This window comes from Papio anubis, chromosome 18 (genome assembly GCF_008728515.1).
Source record: "Papio anubis isolate 15944 chromosome 18, Panubis1.0, whole genome shotgun sequence".
NCBI classification, from domain to species: Eukaryota; Metazoa; Chordata; class Mammalia; order Primates; family Cercopithecidae; genus Papio; species Papio anubis.
Genome location: NC_044993.1, coordinates 69,206,815 through 69,223,844, shown reverse-complemented (window position 1 = coordinate 69,223,844; position 17,030 = coordinate 69,206,815). Strand labels below are relative to the sequence as shown.

Here is a 17,030-nt window from a genome sequence, read left to right as displayed (position 1 = left end):
AGCACAACAGGGTGACTATAATCAATATAATCTAATTGCACAATTTATTTATTTTTTTTATTTTTTTGAGACGGAGTCTCACTCTTGCCCAGGCTAGAGTGCAGCGGCGTGATCTCAGCTCACTGCAACCTCCGCCTCCTGGGTTCAAGTGATTCTCCTGCCTCAGCCTCCCGAGTAGCTGGGATTACAGGTATGAGCCACCACGCCAGGCTAGCTGTCCTATGTTTAGTAGAGATGGAGTTTCCTCATGTTGGCCAGGCTGGTCGCGAATCCTTGACTTCAGGCGATCCGCCCGCCTCGGCCTCCCAAAAGGCTAGGATTACAGGCGTGAGTGAGCCACCGCGCCTGGCTGCACATTTAAAAACAACTAAAAAGGCCGGGCGCGGCAGCTCAAGCCTGTAATCCCAGCACTTTGGGAACCTGAGACGGGCGGATTACGAGGTCAGGAGATCGAGACCATCTTGGCTAACACAGTGAAACCCCGTCTCTACCAAAAATACAAAAAACTTAGCCGGGCATGGTGGTGGGCACCTGGAGTCCCAGCTACTCATGAGGCTGAGGCAGGAGAATGGCGTAAACCCGGGAGGCTGCACTCCAGCCTGGGCGACAGAGCGAGACTCCATCTCAAAAAAAAAAAAAACTAAAAGAGTATAATCAGATTGATTGTAACACAAAGGATAAATGCTTGAAAGAATGGCGACCCCATTTTACATGATGTGATTATGAACTGCACGCCTGTATCAAAATCTCTCATGTACGCCATAAATTTATACACCTACTAAGTACCCACAAAAATGAAAAAATTTTTAAAAATCTTAACAAACGTGATGCTGGTGGAAACTGTCACGCCCACAGAGGAGGTCTGTGAAAGCCCCCGGGCACCGCCTCTCGCCCCGTGGAACCGCAGCGGGAACCGGCGCATCGCAAAGCTAGCTCACTGGCCCCGGGGCGGGTCCCTGGCCGACAACCCCAGAACTCACAGCAGTGACGCTTCCCGACGCCCCCTGGCCACATCCCCACAGGAACCCTACCGTGCACAGAGCATTACTGTCCCCACGCCACAGCCACATAAAGAAAATGTGGGGCTCGGTCCTCCAGTCACGCGGCGAGCAAGTGCAGCGCGGGACGCCCGAGCGCTGGGTCTAGGCGGGCAGCAGGTGCCGGCAAATAGTGGGGCCGGGCCGCTGCGGAACCCACCTGTGCTGGGCCTCAGGCCTTGCGCTGCCCTCGGGCTGCCGCCGCCAACCCCGCGAGCAACTAGCCGCCACGCTCTCTTGCCGGGCCACCGCCCCCGGCACCCGCCCCGGAAGTAGATGCGGGAGGGCGCGGAGCACGCCGGGAAGCTCGCGGGTCCACACCGGGACAGCTCCCGGGCGCCGTGGAATGCACACGTCCCGCACCCGGACCTTCCGGTCAGCTTCCCGGCTCGTTGTATGATACCCGCGACAGCCAATGAGCAAGTGGTGTTTGTCCTACCCAGTCCCCGCCCTGGCCAGGGGAACCAATCCCATTGCAGGAGAGGCAGAACGCGCAAAGGCCCGAAAGAGGAGCGGGGGGAACGCGGCGGCAGTTTAGTAATGTAAAGCTCCGCTAAGAGGGAGAGTGCCGAAGAAGGGGACAGCCTCTGTACCTGTGGCGCGGCCCGAGGGACGGACGCGACTGGAGTGGCGCGCTGGAGGCTGTTTACAGCCCTGTTAGGACCGCGCAGGGAGTGAAGGCGGAAGCCTCAGGTGAGGGGCCTCGGGCCTGCTGCGCCTGCAGGGAGTTGAACAAAACGCGGGGAAACACGGGCTGGGGGAGTGTGAGAGGAGGAGCGATGGGCTTTCCACTTCTACAGCTTTAAAATTTAAAGGCTCGACCCGGGAGACTGTTGGCGTCTGGTTTCCATGACAACCGGCAGCCTCTTGGCAGGCGGGCTGGGGGCGGGGTTCTGGGGACCTGGGCGGGGCTGTGGCGGGCCTAACGGGCTGCAGCTGAGAAACTGACCCCCGAGACGGAGCCGGAAGGCCGTTATTCAGTGGCGGCTCCGAGCCTCCCCTTCGCCTTCTGGATGCGCCGAGCTCCTCAACGTGGCGTTCAGGGCCCTGCATTGTCTGGTCCGTTTTCACCGCAGATTCCAGCAACTGACACTTTCTTCCCTTAAACCTGTTGGGCGGTTCATTCCTTTGAGCTACTGTACATGCTCTTCCTTCTGCCGCTAATGCCATTCCCTCGCCTATTGTCTTGTTCGCCTGAAGAGTTTATCAGAGTCTCTGGAGGCCCTCTTCACCTCGACGATTCTGTTGCCCTAAGAAATATTGTGCCCTGAATTGCGGAACAGAGCTCTAGTTACAAAAAACACCCGCTGAGTGTGTGCACCAGATGCGTCCCCAACCTGCTGCTCCCAGTTGAGAGTGCACCAAGCACCTGCCCTGGTCCCAAAAGCACAGAGGAAGCAAGCAGCCCCCAATTCACATCTCCTGCCGCTGCCCTGATTGGGGATGAAGGGGCACTGACTGCAGGGCCAAAGCCACAGCGGCCTCTCCGGCTGCAGGGTTCTCCTGACACTGGCTCTAGAGGACCCTCACCCCCCAGCTCTCAAGCTCAAGCTCCCCAGTCCCCTGAAGAATAGGACCATCTCCTTTAAAACTCCAAGATACAAATGCAGGGGCTGGTCAGAGTGGTGACTCCAAAAAAAAAAAAAAAATTACTGGGTGACTGCAAACTGTCAGCCAGGCATGGTGACACATGTCTGTAATCACAGCACTTTGGGAGGCTGAGGCAAGAGGATCACTTGAGGCCAGGAGTTTGAGACCAGACTGGGCAACAGGGAGACTCCATCTCTGCAAAAAATAAAAATAGTAGCCAGAGGTGGTAGTATATACCTGTAGTCCCAGTTATTCAGGAGGCTGAGGTGGGAGGACCACTTGAGCTCAGGAGGCCGAGGCCTCAGTGAGCTATCATTGTACCACTGTACGCCAGCCTGGGCAACAAAGCCAGACCCTGTCTCCACAACAAAAAAGCAAGATGTTGGCCGGGCACGGTGGCTCACGCCTGTAATCCCAGCACTTTGGGAGGCTGAGGTGGGTGGATCACGAGGTCAGGAGATCGAGACCATCCTGGCTAACATGGTGAAACCCCGTCTCTACTAAAAATACAAAAAATTAGTCGGGCGTGGTGGCAGGTGCCTGTAGTCCCAGCTACTCGGAAGGCTGAGGCAGGAGAATTGCGTGAACCTGGGAGGTGGAGCTTGCAGTGAGCCAAGATTGCACCACTGTACTCCAGCCTGGGTGACAGACTGAGACTCTGCCTCAAAAAAAAAAAAAAAAAAAAAAGCAAGGTGTCTCTCTTCTGTTCCTTGGTAAAGGGCAGTAAAGGGTAGTAGGACTTGAAATTCCCCCGATTCAGAGTCCATTGTTGCTATTTACTAAACACCCTGAGGCTACGAAATGAAGCGAATAGTGATGCTATATGGCATATATATAAAATATACCTATATATCATTACATATCATACATATGACATTCTATATAACATATACACATATGTACATATGCATATTTATATCAATACATATATTTGTATATTATGTATATATCACTATATATGTGATATACCTGCAGGCTCCACATGTGTCCATGAGCGGACACACACACACACACACACACACACACACACACACAGAGTGCCTGGCACTCAGTAACAGGAGCTTGCATAACCTGAAGGGAACAGGCAGGTGGTAAGGCCTGCCAGCCTGTTTGGTCTCCTACAGCTGGTAAGGCAGCCCCTGCTCTCCTGACCTTTGATGGCCTGGACCCTCTTCCATCACCCCTTGTGCCCCACAGAGCTCCTCGGATGATGGTGCACTGAGAAGGCATCCGGAAGCCTGGGCCCTCATGGCATCCAACGACGAAGGTATGGCACCCTCGCTGGGCTCTCCCTGGGCCTCCCAGACAGGGCCCTGGGACGCCATCCTCAAGGCTGTCAAAGACCAGCTCCCGTCTCTGGACTCAGACTCCTCCTTGGTAAGCAGGAACTCTCTCCCTGGACGCCTTGTCCTTCCTACCAGAGCAGGCATGACGCTAACCAGGACAGCTTTGGAGCACTTCTCTAAAGACTTCTCCCGCTGACCTGTGCAGTTTGTTGTCATTTTACTTTAAATCACATGGCCAGACTCAAAGCTGTGTTTTCTGGGTGCCTATTTCCTTCTTTACTCTTTCTTCTGCCTTGAGTGTCATCTCTGAGCATGGGTATTGGTGCTCAGCATCTTGGGAGACCTTTTCAGTTGGGTTTTTGGTGCTGACTTGGAACCCAGGTCAACTCGATGCAGAAGCTCTGTCCTTTCCATTCTGCTATTCTCCACTCTCTCAGGCCAGGACAGGACCAGAACACCCACTGAGAATGCACAATTCCAGTGCATTGTGATGAGCCTTCGAGGGATTCTGCATTTGTGGTTTGGGGTCCCTGAAATGGCCCTCAAAGACACTCAGACCAATAGCCATAGGTGCAGGTGTAAGACGCTGCTGAAGATGCTCCTGGCAGGGGCTCCTCAGTGCACAGGTTGGCACTGGGTGTTGAGAGACAGTGTGAGGGTTTTAAAAGGAACAGGCTGGGTTTAGGTCCTACCTGGGCACCAGCAACAGAGCTTCAGGGACCTCACACGTCATCCAGTGCATGGCGAGGCTAAGGAGTACCTATGGGGACCCCGCACTTCAGTGCTCAGTGCGTTTTCACACCATCAGTCTCGTTTGAGAGTATGAGCCCCAGCCCCTTTAAGAAGACACACTAAGCTGTATAAGTGATAGCTCAGGGTCACAGGGGACGGGGAGGGCTAGACCCTGCTTTCAACTACCACCTCGCTGCCCTGTTCATGTCACACGAGGCATTAATGAAGCACCTGCTGTCTGCAAGGTACCTGCAGAACCAGGAGCCTGAATCTTACCTCCACGAGGTAGTACTGCCGAGCTGATTTCTAAACAGTGGCAAGAAGCGGCGCACAGCAAGGCTAACTGGGAGAGAACCAGATCTCCCCCAGGCTCCTGAGCAGCAGGGCTAGGCGGGCTGGGCGTGCTGGGCTGGAAGTAAGGGTGGAAAGCGGGGACGGCTGGGCCCTCAGGGCTCTGCCTGCTGCTGTGTCTTCCAAAAGCCCTCTCATTTGTCCACAGTCGGACTATGGGGAAGAGGAGCTGTTCATCTTCCAGCGAAACCAAACCGCCCTGATTCCAGACCTGTCAGAGGAGCTGGCTGAAGATCCTGCCGATGGCGACAAGTCCAGGACCTGGGCCGCTGCAGCTGAAGAATCCCTTCCCGAGGTCTGTGGGACACAGAAGAGTGTGCGCCTGTGTGTGTGCAATGTAAGTCCAAACTGACTGATCTAAACCACTGGTCTAGCATTTCCATGAAACCCAGTCCTTTTTTTTGTCCCGTGTACAACCCAAGGTATTCAGATGCCCAACATGTAACCTCCACACACCTCCCTCTCCCGGGGAGCCCAGCACCTTAGGGCTGGTGTGCGGACTTGATTTTCCATCTGATTTTGACCCTCCTCTTCCTCTTGATCGCTCCTATCCTGTTTTCTACCATGGCATCCTGAATAGCTTCTGGCCATTGTCATGACTGATTGTCCTAAATGTCTCTCCCTTAATCCAGCTGGCTTCATGGCTACCTGGCTCATCCCAGCACCTGGCAAGTACACAGGAACTCTGGTTTACTAACCTGCTAAACTAAACTGCTACAGGCTACCGTGGGGAGTGGGAGGGAGGAAGATGGCCCATCAGTGCCTGAGCAAGCACAAAAGCTGGACCTCGCGGGAGGGACACCCCAGGAGACAGTGAGCAAGTGTGGACTAAGCATGCCAACACAGGCCTGCAGTGCCAGTGCTGCACACTGAGACAGACGTTCCCATGAGGCCAGAGTTTGAGACCCCTGGGCAATACAGCAAGACTCCATTTCTGGCTGAACACAGTGGCTCATGCCTGTAATCCCAGCATTTTTGGGAGGCCAATGTGGGTGGATCACTTGAAGTCAGGAGTTTGAGACCAGCCTGGCCAACATGGTGAAACACTACCTCTACTAAAAATACAAAAATTAGCTGGGCATGGTGGCAGGTGCCTGTGATCCCAGCTACTCCAGAGGCTGAGACAGGAGAATCGCTTGAACCCTGGGGAGCAGAGGTTGCAGTGAGCCAAGATCACGCCACTGCACACTCCAGCCTGGGCAACAGACTGAGACTCCATCTTAAAAAAAAGAAAACAGTGTAGAGGCACTAACCCACTTCCAAAATGGGGGCGGGGCCCAGCTCCAGCGTCATTTCTCTCAGGTATTCTGCTGAGAACCATTAACCTACTGAATGAAGGGGGCACAGGCACTGAACCAGATGATCTCACAAAACCAGGACATGCCCCCAGCCACCCATCACCTTGAAGGAAATCCCCCATCAGCCCTGCCATGCCTAGACCTAGGTCTGAAATAACCCCACACAGGAGAGATCCCCAGGGTGGCTAAGAACTCCGGTGGGTTCAGGTGGAACGATTTCCATGTGGATTTTATTTTGCTTCTTCATTTCTACAATCAATTACTTCAGAAACTCTTCTGGATTATTTTCTTCCTTTTTTTTTTGTAATGTGAGATCTCTACTAAAAAATAACTGGGTGTGGTGTATGCCTGTGGTCCCAGCTACTCAGGAGGCTGAGGTGGAAGGATGGCTTGTACTCCAGCCCGGGGTATCAATTTCTGAGCCCCAACATTATCATTATTGAGAATGTAAATATTGTTCCATTGCTGTCACAAAACATTCCTCTCTAGCCTTGTATTTAAATAGTGGGAGTCCGCAGTGATGTTGTCTTTAGCCTACCCATATTCGACAGTAGCTTTCCAACTGTCTTTTTTTTTTTTTTTGAGACAGGATCTTGCTGTGTCACCCAGACTGGAGGACAATAGTGCCCTCACCACTCACTGCAGCCTCCACCCCCTGGGCTGAAGCGATCCTCCCACTTCAGCCTCCCAAATAGCTGGGATTACACGCATGCCACCATGCTGGCTAATTTTTGTATTTTTAGTAGAGTGAAGTGTCCAGTTAAAAATGGTTGAAATAGGTCAGGCACAGTGGCTTATGCCTGTAATCCCACCACTTTGGGAGGCTGAGGCAGGAAGATAGCTTGAGGCCAGGAACTTGAGACGAGCCTGGAAGACCAACTATGTTGCAGAGACTCCATCACTACAAAATAATATTTAAAAAAATTAACTGGGTCTGGTAGTATGTGCCTGTCATTCTAGCTACTTGGGAGGCTGAAGTGGGAGGATCGCGTGGGCCAGGGAAGTCGAGACTACAGTGAGCTATGATCACACCACTGCACTGCAGCCTGGGCAACAGGGCGAGACTTCACCTCAAAAAAAAAATTATGCACATATTTTACTATGAAAAAAATTCCCTGAAGCATGTTTTGGAGGATGCTAACTGAACATACCTGTTTTCTCGACAGCCAGTTCTGGTGCCTGCAGAATTGGCCACAGAACCTGGGAACAGACGGAACACAAGGACAAAGGATGCATCCTCTCAGGAAGGAAGAGACCCTGGCAGGCCTGTTGAAAGCTCTGGTGAGGTCAGCGCTCTTCTTGAGATGGCCGAGGAGACCCCCAGGTGGCTGGACAGCGACCTTGGAAGCCTGTCTTTCAACACCAAAGGATCCCAGGGTCCTCCCTGGGACCCACAGGCCGAAGCCAGTCTCTCCCGCCATGAAGGAGACCCGAAGGCAGAGCCCGCCTCACAAGAATCTGTGAACCGCCGGGCCCTCCGACAGGAGAGAAGGAAAATGATAGAGAAAGACATCCTCCAGAAAGTCACCCGGGATGCCTGCGGCCCGGCCAGCAGTGACCAAGGCGGGGTGAAGGATGCGCCCTGCCACGCTGTGGAGTCAGCTGCCAGATCCAAAATGCCCCTTGCGGAGCCTCCGGAGGGACCACCAGTGCTGTCGCTCCAGGTAGGCGCCTCCACGTGCCTGGCTCTTTCTCAGGCCTGTTACCTGCGGCATGGCCGCTGTTCCCATGCACTGGGGCTAGAAGCAGCTTGAGGGCTGGCCCACTAGGACCTTAGGCCCATTATCCACTATTCTGTGTACCTGTCTCAGCAGAGCGGTTGGGGGGTCCCAGCAGAGCACATCCTTGGGTGGGGGTTAACAAGAAACAGAACAAGCAGGGCCTGCCTTCTTTAAAGAGACAAAAGGAGGCCAGGCACAGCGGCTTGCGCCTGTAATCCCAGCACTTTGGGAGGCCGAGGAGGGAGCCCAGGAGTTCGAGACCAGCCTGGTCAACACAGTGAGACCCTCATCTCTAAAAAAGAAGAAATGCTTGATATAAATTTAAAAGAGAGTAAAAAGGAATTCCACTTGCAAGGATGTTTATAAATACATATAGCCATATCTAAAATATAGAACCTGGTTCTGTAAAGCCTGATCTCAAAATATGAAAGCCCTCATTCTCATAAACTAGTGAACACCTGTTACAGAGTTGTATTCAGTGCATTAATGAGGGAACCTGGCCGGGCGTGGTGGCTCAAGCCTGTAATCCCAGCCACTTTGGGAGGCAGAGGCAGGCGGATCACAAGGAATCAGGAAGATCGAGACTATCCTGGCTAACCGGTGAAACCCGTCTCTATAAATACAAAAAACTAGCAGGCCCAGTGGCGGTATGGTCTATACTCTGGGAGCTGAGGCAGAATAAGTGAACCGGGGCCGGAGCTTGCAGTGAGCGAGATCGGCCCTGCCTCCAGCCTGGAAGCGACAGGCGAGACTCCGTCTCAAGAAAAAAATAGGGAACCGGCAGGATGACAGAGCCGGTTTAATGAGATCATAGAAATTGGGATTTTAGCGGTGTGGTGGCTCACGCCTGTAATCGAACTTTAGGAAGCTGAGGCAGGTCATCTGAGGTCAGGAGTTGAGACCAGCCTGGCCAACATGAGGCTGAAACCAATGTAAAATAAAATTAGCCAAGTGTGGTGGTGCACACCTATAACCCAATACTTGGGAGGCTGAGGCAGGAGAATCGCTTGAACCCGGGAGATGGAGATCACGCCCTGCACTCCAGTTTGGGGGACAGAGCGAGACTCCATCTCAAAAAAAAAGAAATTGGGATTTTGTAAAACACTGGGGAAAGAGAGAGGAATGCAGAGATAATGCTTGCTACATTCATGTCCTAGAGGAGTTGTCTACTGGACAGGAAAGTAACCATCACACCTTCTCAGTTTTACAAATTTTGGAGAATTTTTCTTAACAGCTTAGAGAAAACTGGCATCAGGTATACACAGAAGTCATCTTTACTACTGTTTAAATCAACAGTTCTTTCTATTCACCTAAAAACTTATTTTTCTCCACTTATAGGGCTGCAGAGAGTTGAAAGGTCATATGATAAACATGAATTCTTGATTAATTTCCTCACACTCACTCTGCCCCTAAGCACTCACTGCCAAGCCTTTCAGTTTTAGCTCCTGCTTGGAACAGCTTGATTCTTGAAAAAACAAAACTTTTTAACCTCCAAACATTCTGAACCTGTATGAACCTAAATAGTATTTCTTAAAACAACACAGGGTTTGGCTGGGCTCGGTGGCTCACGCCTGTAATCCCAACACTTTGGGAGACCCAGGCAGATGGATCACTTGAGGTCAGGCATTCAAGACCAGCCTGGCGAACATGGTGAAACCCCATCTCTGCTAAAAATACAAAAATTAGGCTGGGTGTGGTGGCTCATGCCTGTAATCTCAGCACTTTGGGAGGCGGAGGTGGAGGCGGGTGGATCACCTGCGGTCAGGAGTTTGTTCGAGACCAGCCTGGCCAACATGGTGAAACCCCGTCTTTACTAAAAATACCAAAAAAAAAAAAAAAAAAAATTAACCAGGTGTGGTGGCACATGCCTGTAATTCCAGCCACTTGGGAGGCTGAGGCAGGAGAATCACTTGAACCTGGGAGGCGGAGGTTGCAGTGAGCTGAGCTCGCAGCACTACACTCCAGCCTGGGCGACAGAGTGAGACTCGGTCTCAGAAACAAAAACAAAATGAAACAACACAGGGTTTCCTTCAGGTCAAACAACGTCTTTGTGCCAAAAACAAAAGTAAAGTACTGATCTCCAGGAAAGCATAGGAAGGAGGTGGCCAAAGTGCAGGCCCACCTTAACAGAGGCGTTCAATCTGTAATGGAAAGGTGGGGTCAGCCCATTTGCAAACTCTGTCATGCATTTAATGCCTGATTTCTACACCCCAACATCCTATGACCATCTCCATGGGTCACAGCAGCTGTGAAGCAGGTACCGTGCCTCTGGGGCCCCTCAGCATCCTCATAATCACTGGTTTTAATGATTTCAGCAACTTGAAGCGTGGGATTTGGATTACATCCTTCAGAGTCTGGCGGGGCAAGAAGACAACCAGGGAAATCGTGGACCTGGAACTGTGTGGTGGGCAGCCGACCGCCGCCAAGTTCAAGGTCTGACCTTGAACACTGGAGCCCACGTGAATCCCCATAAGCAGCACCTTCCTGGGCCCCTCAGGCTGGCCACAGACCGTCCTGCAGCCCACACGTGTCTTCCCTGCCGGCCCCGCCCTGAACATTCATGCTGCCAGTCCCTGAAAGACTTCATTCATTCAACATATATGTGACCACCTACTACGTGCCAGGCGTGGGCCAGGTCCTAGGGACAAAGGAGAGGCCTCCAGACACCACCCCATGACCCATACCTCCTCCTCCCCACCTCCCTGGGCCGGCCTTCCTTTCCTTCCTTTCCTTCCTTCCTCCCTCCCTCCCTCCCTCCCTCCCTCCCTCCTTCTTCCTGGGAGGAGGAAGCCCCACCTTCTGTGCACAGTCAGCTCCTAAGCACATTCCTGCTTCCCCTGGCCTCCCCATTTTAAAAGGCAGGCAAAGGATGTCACCACTGTCACCACACTCAGAGCTTTGCTCCGGGAAGTCCTGCAGATAAAATAAAAGCTCTCTAACCCCTCCCTACCCACTCGGTCCGCAAAGGCGAGGGGAGGCAGGTCTGAGGCAGAGGAGCCAGGGCAGGTGCAGAGCTTCTGCCTCTGGTCCCAAAGCAAAGACTCCCCAGTGACTCACAGCCCGTGCTATGTTAAATATCGTTTTGTTCATTTGTAATTCACACCCCATAAGGCAGGAGGTAGACAGCCAACCATTCTGGAGGGCGCGTGTGTGCGTGTGTGTGTGTGTGTGTGTGTAACTGGCACTCCCTTTATGGAAGGGAGTGCGGCAGAATGTATTCTTTCTTTTTTTTGAGACACAGTTTTGCTCGTTACCCAAGCTGGAGTGCAATGGTGCGATCTCAGCTCACTGCAACCTCCACCTCTCGGGTTCAAGCTATTCTCCTGCCTCAACCTCCTGAGTAGCTGGGATTACAGATACACACCACCAGGCCTGGCTAATTTTTTTGTGTTTTTAGTAGAAACAGGATTTCACTGTGTTAGCCAGGCTGGTCTCAAACTCCTGATCTCAGGTGATCTGCCTGCCTCGGCCTTCCAAAGTGATGGGATTACAGGTGTGAGCGACTGCGCCCGGCTGAACGTATTCTCTATTTTAAAGGCACATAACCCTTTGATCAAGCTATTTCACTTAGAAAATCTGTCTTACACTGTTACTCTAGTAGGTAGTGTGTGTTCAAAGATGTTTGCTGCAGTGTTGTTTAAAAATATGAAAAGCTGGAAACAGCCCATATTCAGTAGGAGTCCAGCTAGATTGTTTTAGCACAGAATACTGCGGCTAGTGAGGGGATCTCCGTAGGTTAACGTGGAAGCATGTAATATACAAAGTGAAAAAAATGAAGTTGAAAAAAAAACCTATAGAAGATGATCCTATTGTTATTTTTTTTAAATCAGCACACAGAACTGTTCATTATGATCACCTGTGACAAGTGGGACCGGGGTGTGAGGAAGTGGGATAAACTTTTAAAACCACGTCACTCCTACTTCACAGAGCCCTTGTGCCACAGGCCCTGCTCATAAAGACTCTGCCCGCCTCAGCCCTGCCGAGCTGGAGGTGGAGTCCTCAGAGGGCTGAGTAGGGAGAGGGCTGGGTGGGGGCAGTGGAGGAACCTGAGGTCCGTTCACATGCAGAGACCCCAGGGGTCCTGAGGCTCAAGCTGCTGTAAGTGGGCCAAGTCCCCACTAATCAGCCTCTCCTTTGGCCATCCTCAGACCGCACGGTGCCAAGCGCCGACGACAGGCTCATGGAACAGCTGGCCCTCCTGTGCACCATGCAGTCCAGGGCCTCTGCTTGTGCCTGGAAGGTGCCTGCCAACACCCCCCAGGACACCGAGGAGGCAGGGGCAGGAAGCAGGTGGGACTTGTAGCCAGGCATGGCTCCTGTGGTCCTTTACAACGGCCCCATGGTTTTGTGGCACTGACTGGGCCTACTAAGGGCGGGGCACTCCATGTGCATTTTCTCAGTCACTCTCAAGCATCTGATCAGGCAGTCACTCTTATCATCCCCATTTTAGAGATGGGGAAACCAAGGCTCACAGAGGTTGACTCCCTGGCCATAAATGGCAAGGCTGGGACTCAAGCCCTAAAATACCTGCTCTTTCCCCAAACCCAGTGGGAACCCTCCCTTCAATGGGAAGCCATGAGGCCTCCCTGGGAGTAGGAAGGTTATCACATGACCCTGCCCCTCTGGCCACAGCTGATTGGTCCAGCCTGGGGCATGTGACCCCAGCCATGGGATTTCTCAATCTCTGTGTCTCTGTGTAGGGGTGGAAGGGCAACAGCCACCTGTCCTGCCACAGGGAGAAAGGCAAGCTGCAGTGAAGCTGGGAGAGGCAGAGGTGGAGGCAGGTCCCCAGGGTCCTGTAGGGCCCCGCTATATGCCTGCACTCCCAACACTTTGGTTGTTCCAAACTTGAGGAATCTGAGAACCAGGGAATCCCTTTTCACCTGAGCAGCAGTGGGTTTCTGTGCCTAGGAACCAAATTACCAAACAGAAATGGCTAGACCTGGCCAGGCGCGGTGGCTCATGCCTGTAATCCCAGCACTTTGGGAGGCCGAGGCGAGCAGATCACCTGAGGTCAGGAGTTCGAGACAAGCCTGGCCAACATGGCGAAACCCCGTCTCTACTAAAAATACAAAAAAATTATCCAGGCATGCTGGTGCATGCCTGTAATCCCAGCTACTTGGGAGGCTGAAATCTCTTGAACACAGGAGGTGGACGTTGCAGTGACCAAGATCACGCCACTGGCCACTGCAGTCCAGCCTGAGTGACAGAGCGAGACTCTGTCTCAAAAAAAAATGGAGAGACCTGCACTGTTCACCATGGCAGCCATTAGCCATGTGTGGCTATTAAACACCTAACATGATGAATGTGACTGAGGAACTGAAGTTTTTATTCATTTGATTTTATATGGCTTAAATGTAAACTTAGTCACTTGTGGCAAGTGGCTACACTTACCACAGATAGACAGCATGTCCATCAGTAGGGAAGTTCTGTTGGCCAGCGGTGGCCTAAATCTCACAGGCTGTTCTGAAGCGTAAAAGAGCAAATGTGTTTAATGAGCCTTTTGGTAGAGAGTGGGCACTCACTGGGGGGCAGCCACGAGCACTGTGACTGGACACATCCAGCGCAGGTAACAGAGTTATCACAGACAGGTGACTCCACAACACCTGCTTTTCTCATCTCAGATGTTCCTCGAGGAAGCCGGGCTCCGAGGCCGGGCCAGGCCTGCAGCTGGCCCAGGGCATGAGGCTTAACACAGAGCCCCCCACCATCTTCATTGACCTGCGGCAGACGGTGCCACCAGACCACCTGTCCCCAGCAAGGTCCAGAGGGCAGTGACTACCCCATACCAGCCTCTACTTTGCGGAGTTGCCTGTTGACCTCACAAAGCCTCTGGTGGATCCCAGTGGGGAGGAACAGGGACTTCAAAAGGCTTGGATCAATTCTCAGTTGAAAAGTGCTTTTAGCCTGGAACAGAGTCTGGCCTACAGTCCCCCTGGGTCCCTGCAGGGAGGGAAGAAGAGGGGCACGGGGCACACCTCCTCGGGCTGGGCTCTATACAATAAAGTGCATCACCCACACCTGCCCTCACCTCCTGGCAGGGCGTCCACCAGCCTCCAGTGTGGCTGTAGCCCTCTTGCATTAGGTCACCAGGAAAGCCCAAGTGCTTCAGGCCCCAACAGGAGTTGGAACACCAGGTGGAGTGGGCACATCCAGAAACCCATTTCTCTCCCCGCAGCTCCAGCCACAGCTCCTCTGACAGCGAGGAGGAGGAGGAGGAAGTGGAGATGGCAGCTCTGGGAGACGCAGAGGGGGCATCTCCTTCCTCCCTGGGGCTACGGTAACCACCAAGGGGCCTCCGGCCACCTGCAGATGTCCCACCTCTGCTTTCTGCAGCAAGCCCTCCACCTGGCACATTTACCGCCTGTGGTGAGGTCTTGCTGCACCCACCACACAGGGTGGGGGGGCGGCACAGCTTCCATCATCCCACCCACGTCCACTGGGTCCCAGCAGTGGCAGCAGCGATGGGCCGCCTGAATTGCATTCTTACTCTGAAATGGGAGCTGAGCTTACCTGCTTTTCTCCCGTTTCAGTAAGGAGTGCTGGGAGGTGCGGCCCCCACGGGGTTGAGTTTGGTCTCATTGTGTCACAGGAGCTGTACCGGGAAGAGCCAGCTTCTCCAGCAGCTCAGGGCCTTTCGGAAGGGGATAGTCCAGCCCAAGCTGCCCGCCAACAAGGGGCCTGGTGGCAAGAGGGCTCAGGCCCCTGAAGACACGGCTGCATCAGGAACTGTGAGGAAGCAACACATGAAGCTCTGCGCCAAGGGGCAGAGCGCCCAGGCCCGACTCCCAAGAGGCAGGCGCAGGGCCCTGGGGGATGCTCCTGAGCCAGGGGCAGCGAGGGAGGCCCTGATGCCTCCCTTGGACCAACTGTAGCTGCCTCAGGTAGTGGGATCCCAGGAGTGGGCAGGGGTGGGCTGACTTGCCATGGACCATGGGCCCTGGCATCCCCTTGTTGTCCCTGCATTTCCACTAGCAGGGGCATTCCACAGGCAGGGACCTTCAGGCTGTGGACTGTTGCCCACCCTGTTAGAGCTCGGTCACAGATGCGTGAACTTAGAACAAGGATGCAGATGCAAATCTGTATGTAACGTGTGACAACGGCTTTGGGAGAAAGGGGCCTGGTCCTCTGAGAGAGAGGGGCAGGGACAGCAGGAGGACGGGGTGCTGCTCTCTGCGGGACTCTGGGACTCTTCGTCTGTCTCCAGGTCTGCATTTTTTTTTTTTTTTTTTTTTTTTTGAGACGGAGTCTCGCTCTGTCGCCCAGGCTGGAGTGCAGTGGCCGGATCTCAGCTCACTGCAAGCTCCACCTCCCGGGTTTACGACATTCTCCTGCCTCAGCCTCCCGAGTAGCTGGGGCTACAGGCGCCCGCCACCTCGCCCGGCTAAGTTTTTGTATTTTTTAGTAGAGACGGGGTTTCACCGTGTCAGCCAGGATGGTCTCGATCTCCTGACCTCGTGATCCGCCCGTCTCGGCCTCCCAAAGTGCTGGGATTACAGGCTTGAGCCACCGCGCCCGGCCAGGTCTGCATTTTTTTAAGCAGGCATCTAGTATTTCCATCAATAAAGTCTTTTTAAAAACCAAGCAAAACACATTTAGAGGATTTCAGGGTTGAAAAAGACCTAAGCCTTATTTTCTGGCTTCCTGCCTACTTGCTATTTTGGGCACCTAAATTAACACACAACACACATGCATGCCTACCCACATACACCTAATACACGTATTTTTTTTTTTTTTTTGTCTCTTTTCGAGACACAGTAGCTGGGACTACAGGTGCATGCCACCACGCCTGGCTAATTTTTTTTTTTGTAGAGATGGGGTCTCACGATGTTGCCCAGGTTGGTCTCAAACTCCTGGGCTCAACCCTCCTACCTAGGCCTCCCACAGTGCTAGGATTACAGGTATGAGCTGCTAGCCTGGCTCTTAATGAACTTTTTGAAAGAGGAGTAATGAGAATTTGCTTTCTCTTTCTCTTCTTTACCTAAGATAGAAAGGCATACATAGATTCTCAAGGCCTTTGCCCTTTATGAATCTAGAGAATACTGGAAACCCCTGGAAATGCTATCCCATGGAGAATGGAGCAGCAGTCTGACTTGTTGATCACCAGGAAGAGCTGGGGACAGCTGCTTGCCCCGTGCCAAGACCTGGTCCCTCCATAGGACATGCCTGGTCTTCCTGGGTCCTGTTCCTTTGCCAGCACTGTCCTGCAGCCCTGTATTCACAGGATGCTTTTGTAACTGCTATGATCAGTCCTGACTTGGCCACCTGTGTGTCTCCCCAACCTTGTCTCCAGGATGTGTCCCGCTGCCTGCCCCATGGGAAGAACAGAGAAATCACCATCACCTCAGGCCCCACAGCGCCATGGGCTCAGGCAGCACAGCAGGGTGCCAGGCCTTTGGGCCAGTGTCCCAGCTTCTCCTGGGGTTCACCCCTCGCTGCCATGTCGCCAAGGATGGGCAGGGGTCTCTTTGCATCAAGCCTCGTGCCAGGCAAAAGACAGGCCCTGCCTGGCTGTGGTCACTGGCCGCCAAGATCAGGGCCACAGTCGTCTACTCTCCAGACCCCATGTGATCTGGCCACTGGGGATCCCCACCCAACCCCACTCCCAATGATGAGGGGTGTTTTCGTTACAAGTCAAAGGCAAGACAGGCTTCCATAAAGTCCCAGAGGTTCCTCCTGCAGGGCACAAGGCCAGGCTGCCTCCCAGCCCTCAGGCCCTCTCCCACCTACAGAGACCCTCCTCTGCCCCTCCGCTCCGGGACATGTGCACCCAGAACAGGCCTCCGCCCCATCCTCTGTCCTCACCTCCGCTTGGCTGCCTAGCTGTCAAGAGCAAAGGCTTTTTTTTTTTCAACCCCATTTTCTTCCATTTCCCCCACCTTTTTAATGCCAGTAACCTCATCGAGAATGTTTTACCGTGATGGAAAATAAATTCTGTTCCAAGTTCAACTCTGTGAATTACTGTGTCTGTCGAGGCAAGGGGAGTGAGACAGGAAGTCAGACTTGGGTCCAAAG

At 53.1% G+C, this 17,030-nt stretch overlaps 2 protein-coding genes across 21 annotated transcripts in view; one reads left to right on the top strand and one right to left on the bottom strand.

Annotated features, from left to right (window-relative positions):
• ANKS3 (ankyrin repeat and sterile alpha motif domain containing 3) overlaps positions 1-1,312 on the bottom strand; it is a 36,131-nt gene extending 34,819 nt beyond the window's left edge. For 11 of the 16 annotated variants that reach the window (XR_004179864.1, XR_004179870.1, XR_004179875.1 and 8 more), the window contains exon 1: positions 1,198-1,306. The gene's annotated coding sequence lies outside the window, so the exon portion shown is untranslated. The other 5 variants (XR_004179872.1, XM_031658508.1, XR_004179874.1 and 2 more) reach the window with 4 other exon arrangements.
• Positions 1,313-1,618: 306 nt separating this feature from the next.
• C18H16orf71 (chromosome 18 C16orf71 homolog) lies at positions 1,619-16,964 on the top strand. 5 transcript variants are annotated; one of them, XM_009195915.4, is made up of 10 exons: positions 1,619-1,730; positions 3,825-4,004; positions 5,145-5,333; positions 7,461-7,958; positions 10,331-10,448; positions 12,164-12,305; positions 13,640-13,777; positions 14,194-14,295; positions 14,608-14,899; positions 16,309-16,964. In XM_009195915.4, the coding sequence occupies exons 2-9, from the start codon at positions 3,876-3,878 to the stop codon at positions 14,888-14,890; spliced, it is 1,599 nt and encodes a 532-aa protein (XP_009194179.2). In that variant the 5' UTR covers positions 1,619-1,730; positions 3,825-3,875; the 3' UTR covers positions 14,891-14,899; positions 16,309-16,964. The 5 variants fall into 5 exon arrangements, with proteins under 5 accessions (XP_009194179.2, XP_009194178.2, XP_009194177.2 ...); XM_009195914.4 differs by having other exon boundaries at positions 16,052-16,964; XM_009195913.4 differs by having other exon boundaries at positions 13,640-13,786.
• The last annotated feature ends 66 nt before the right edge of the window (positions 16,965-17,030 follow it).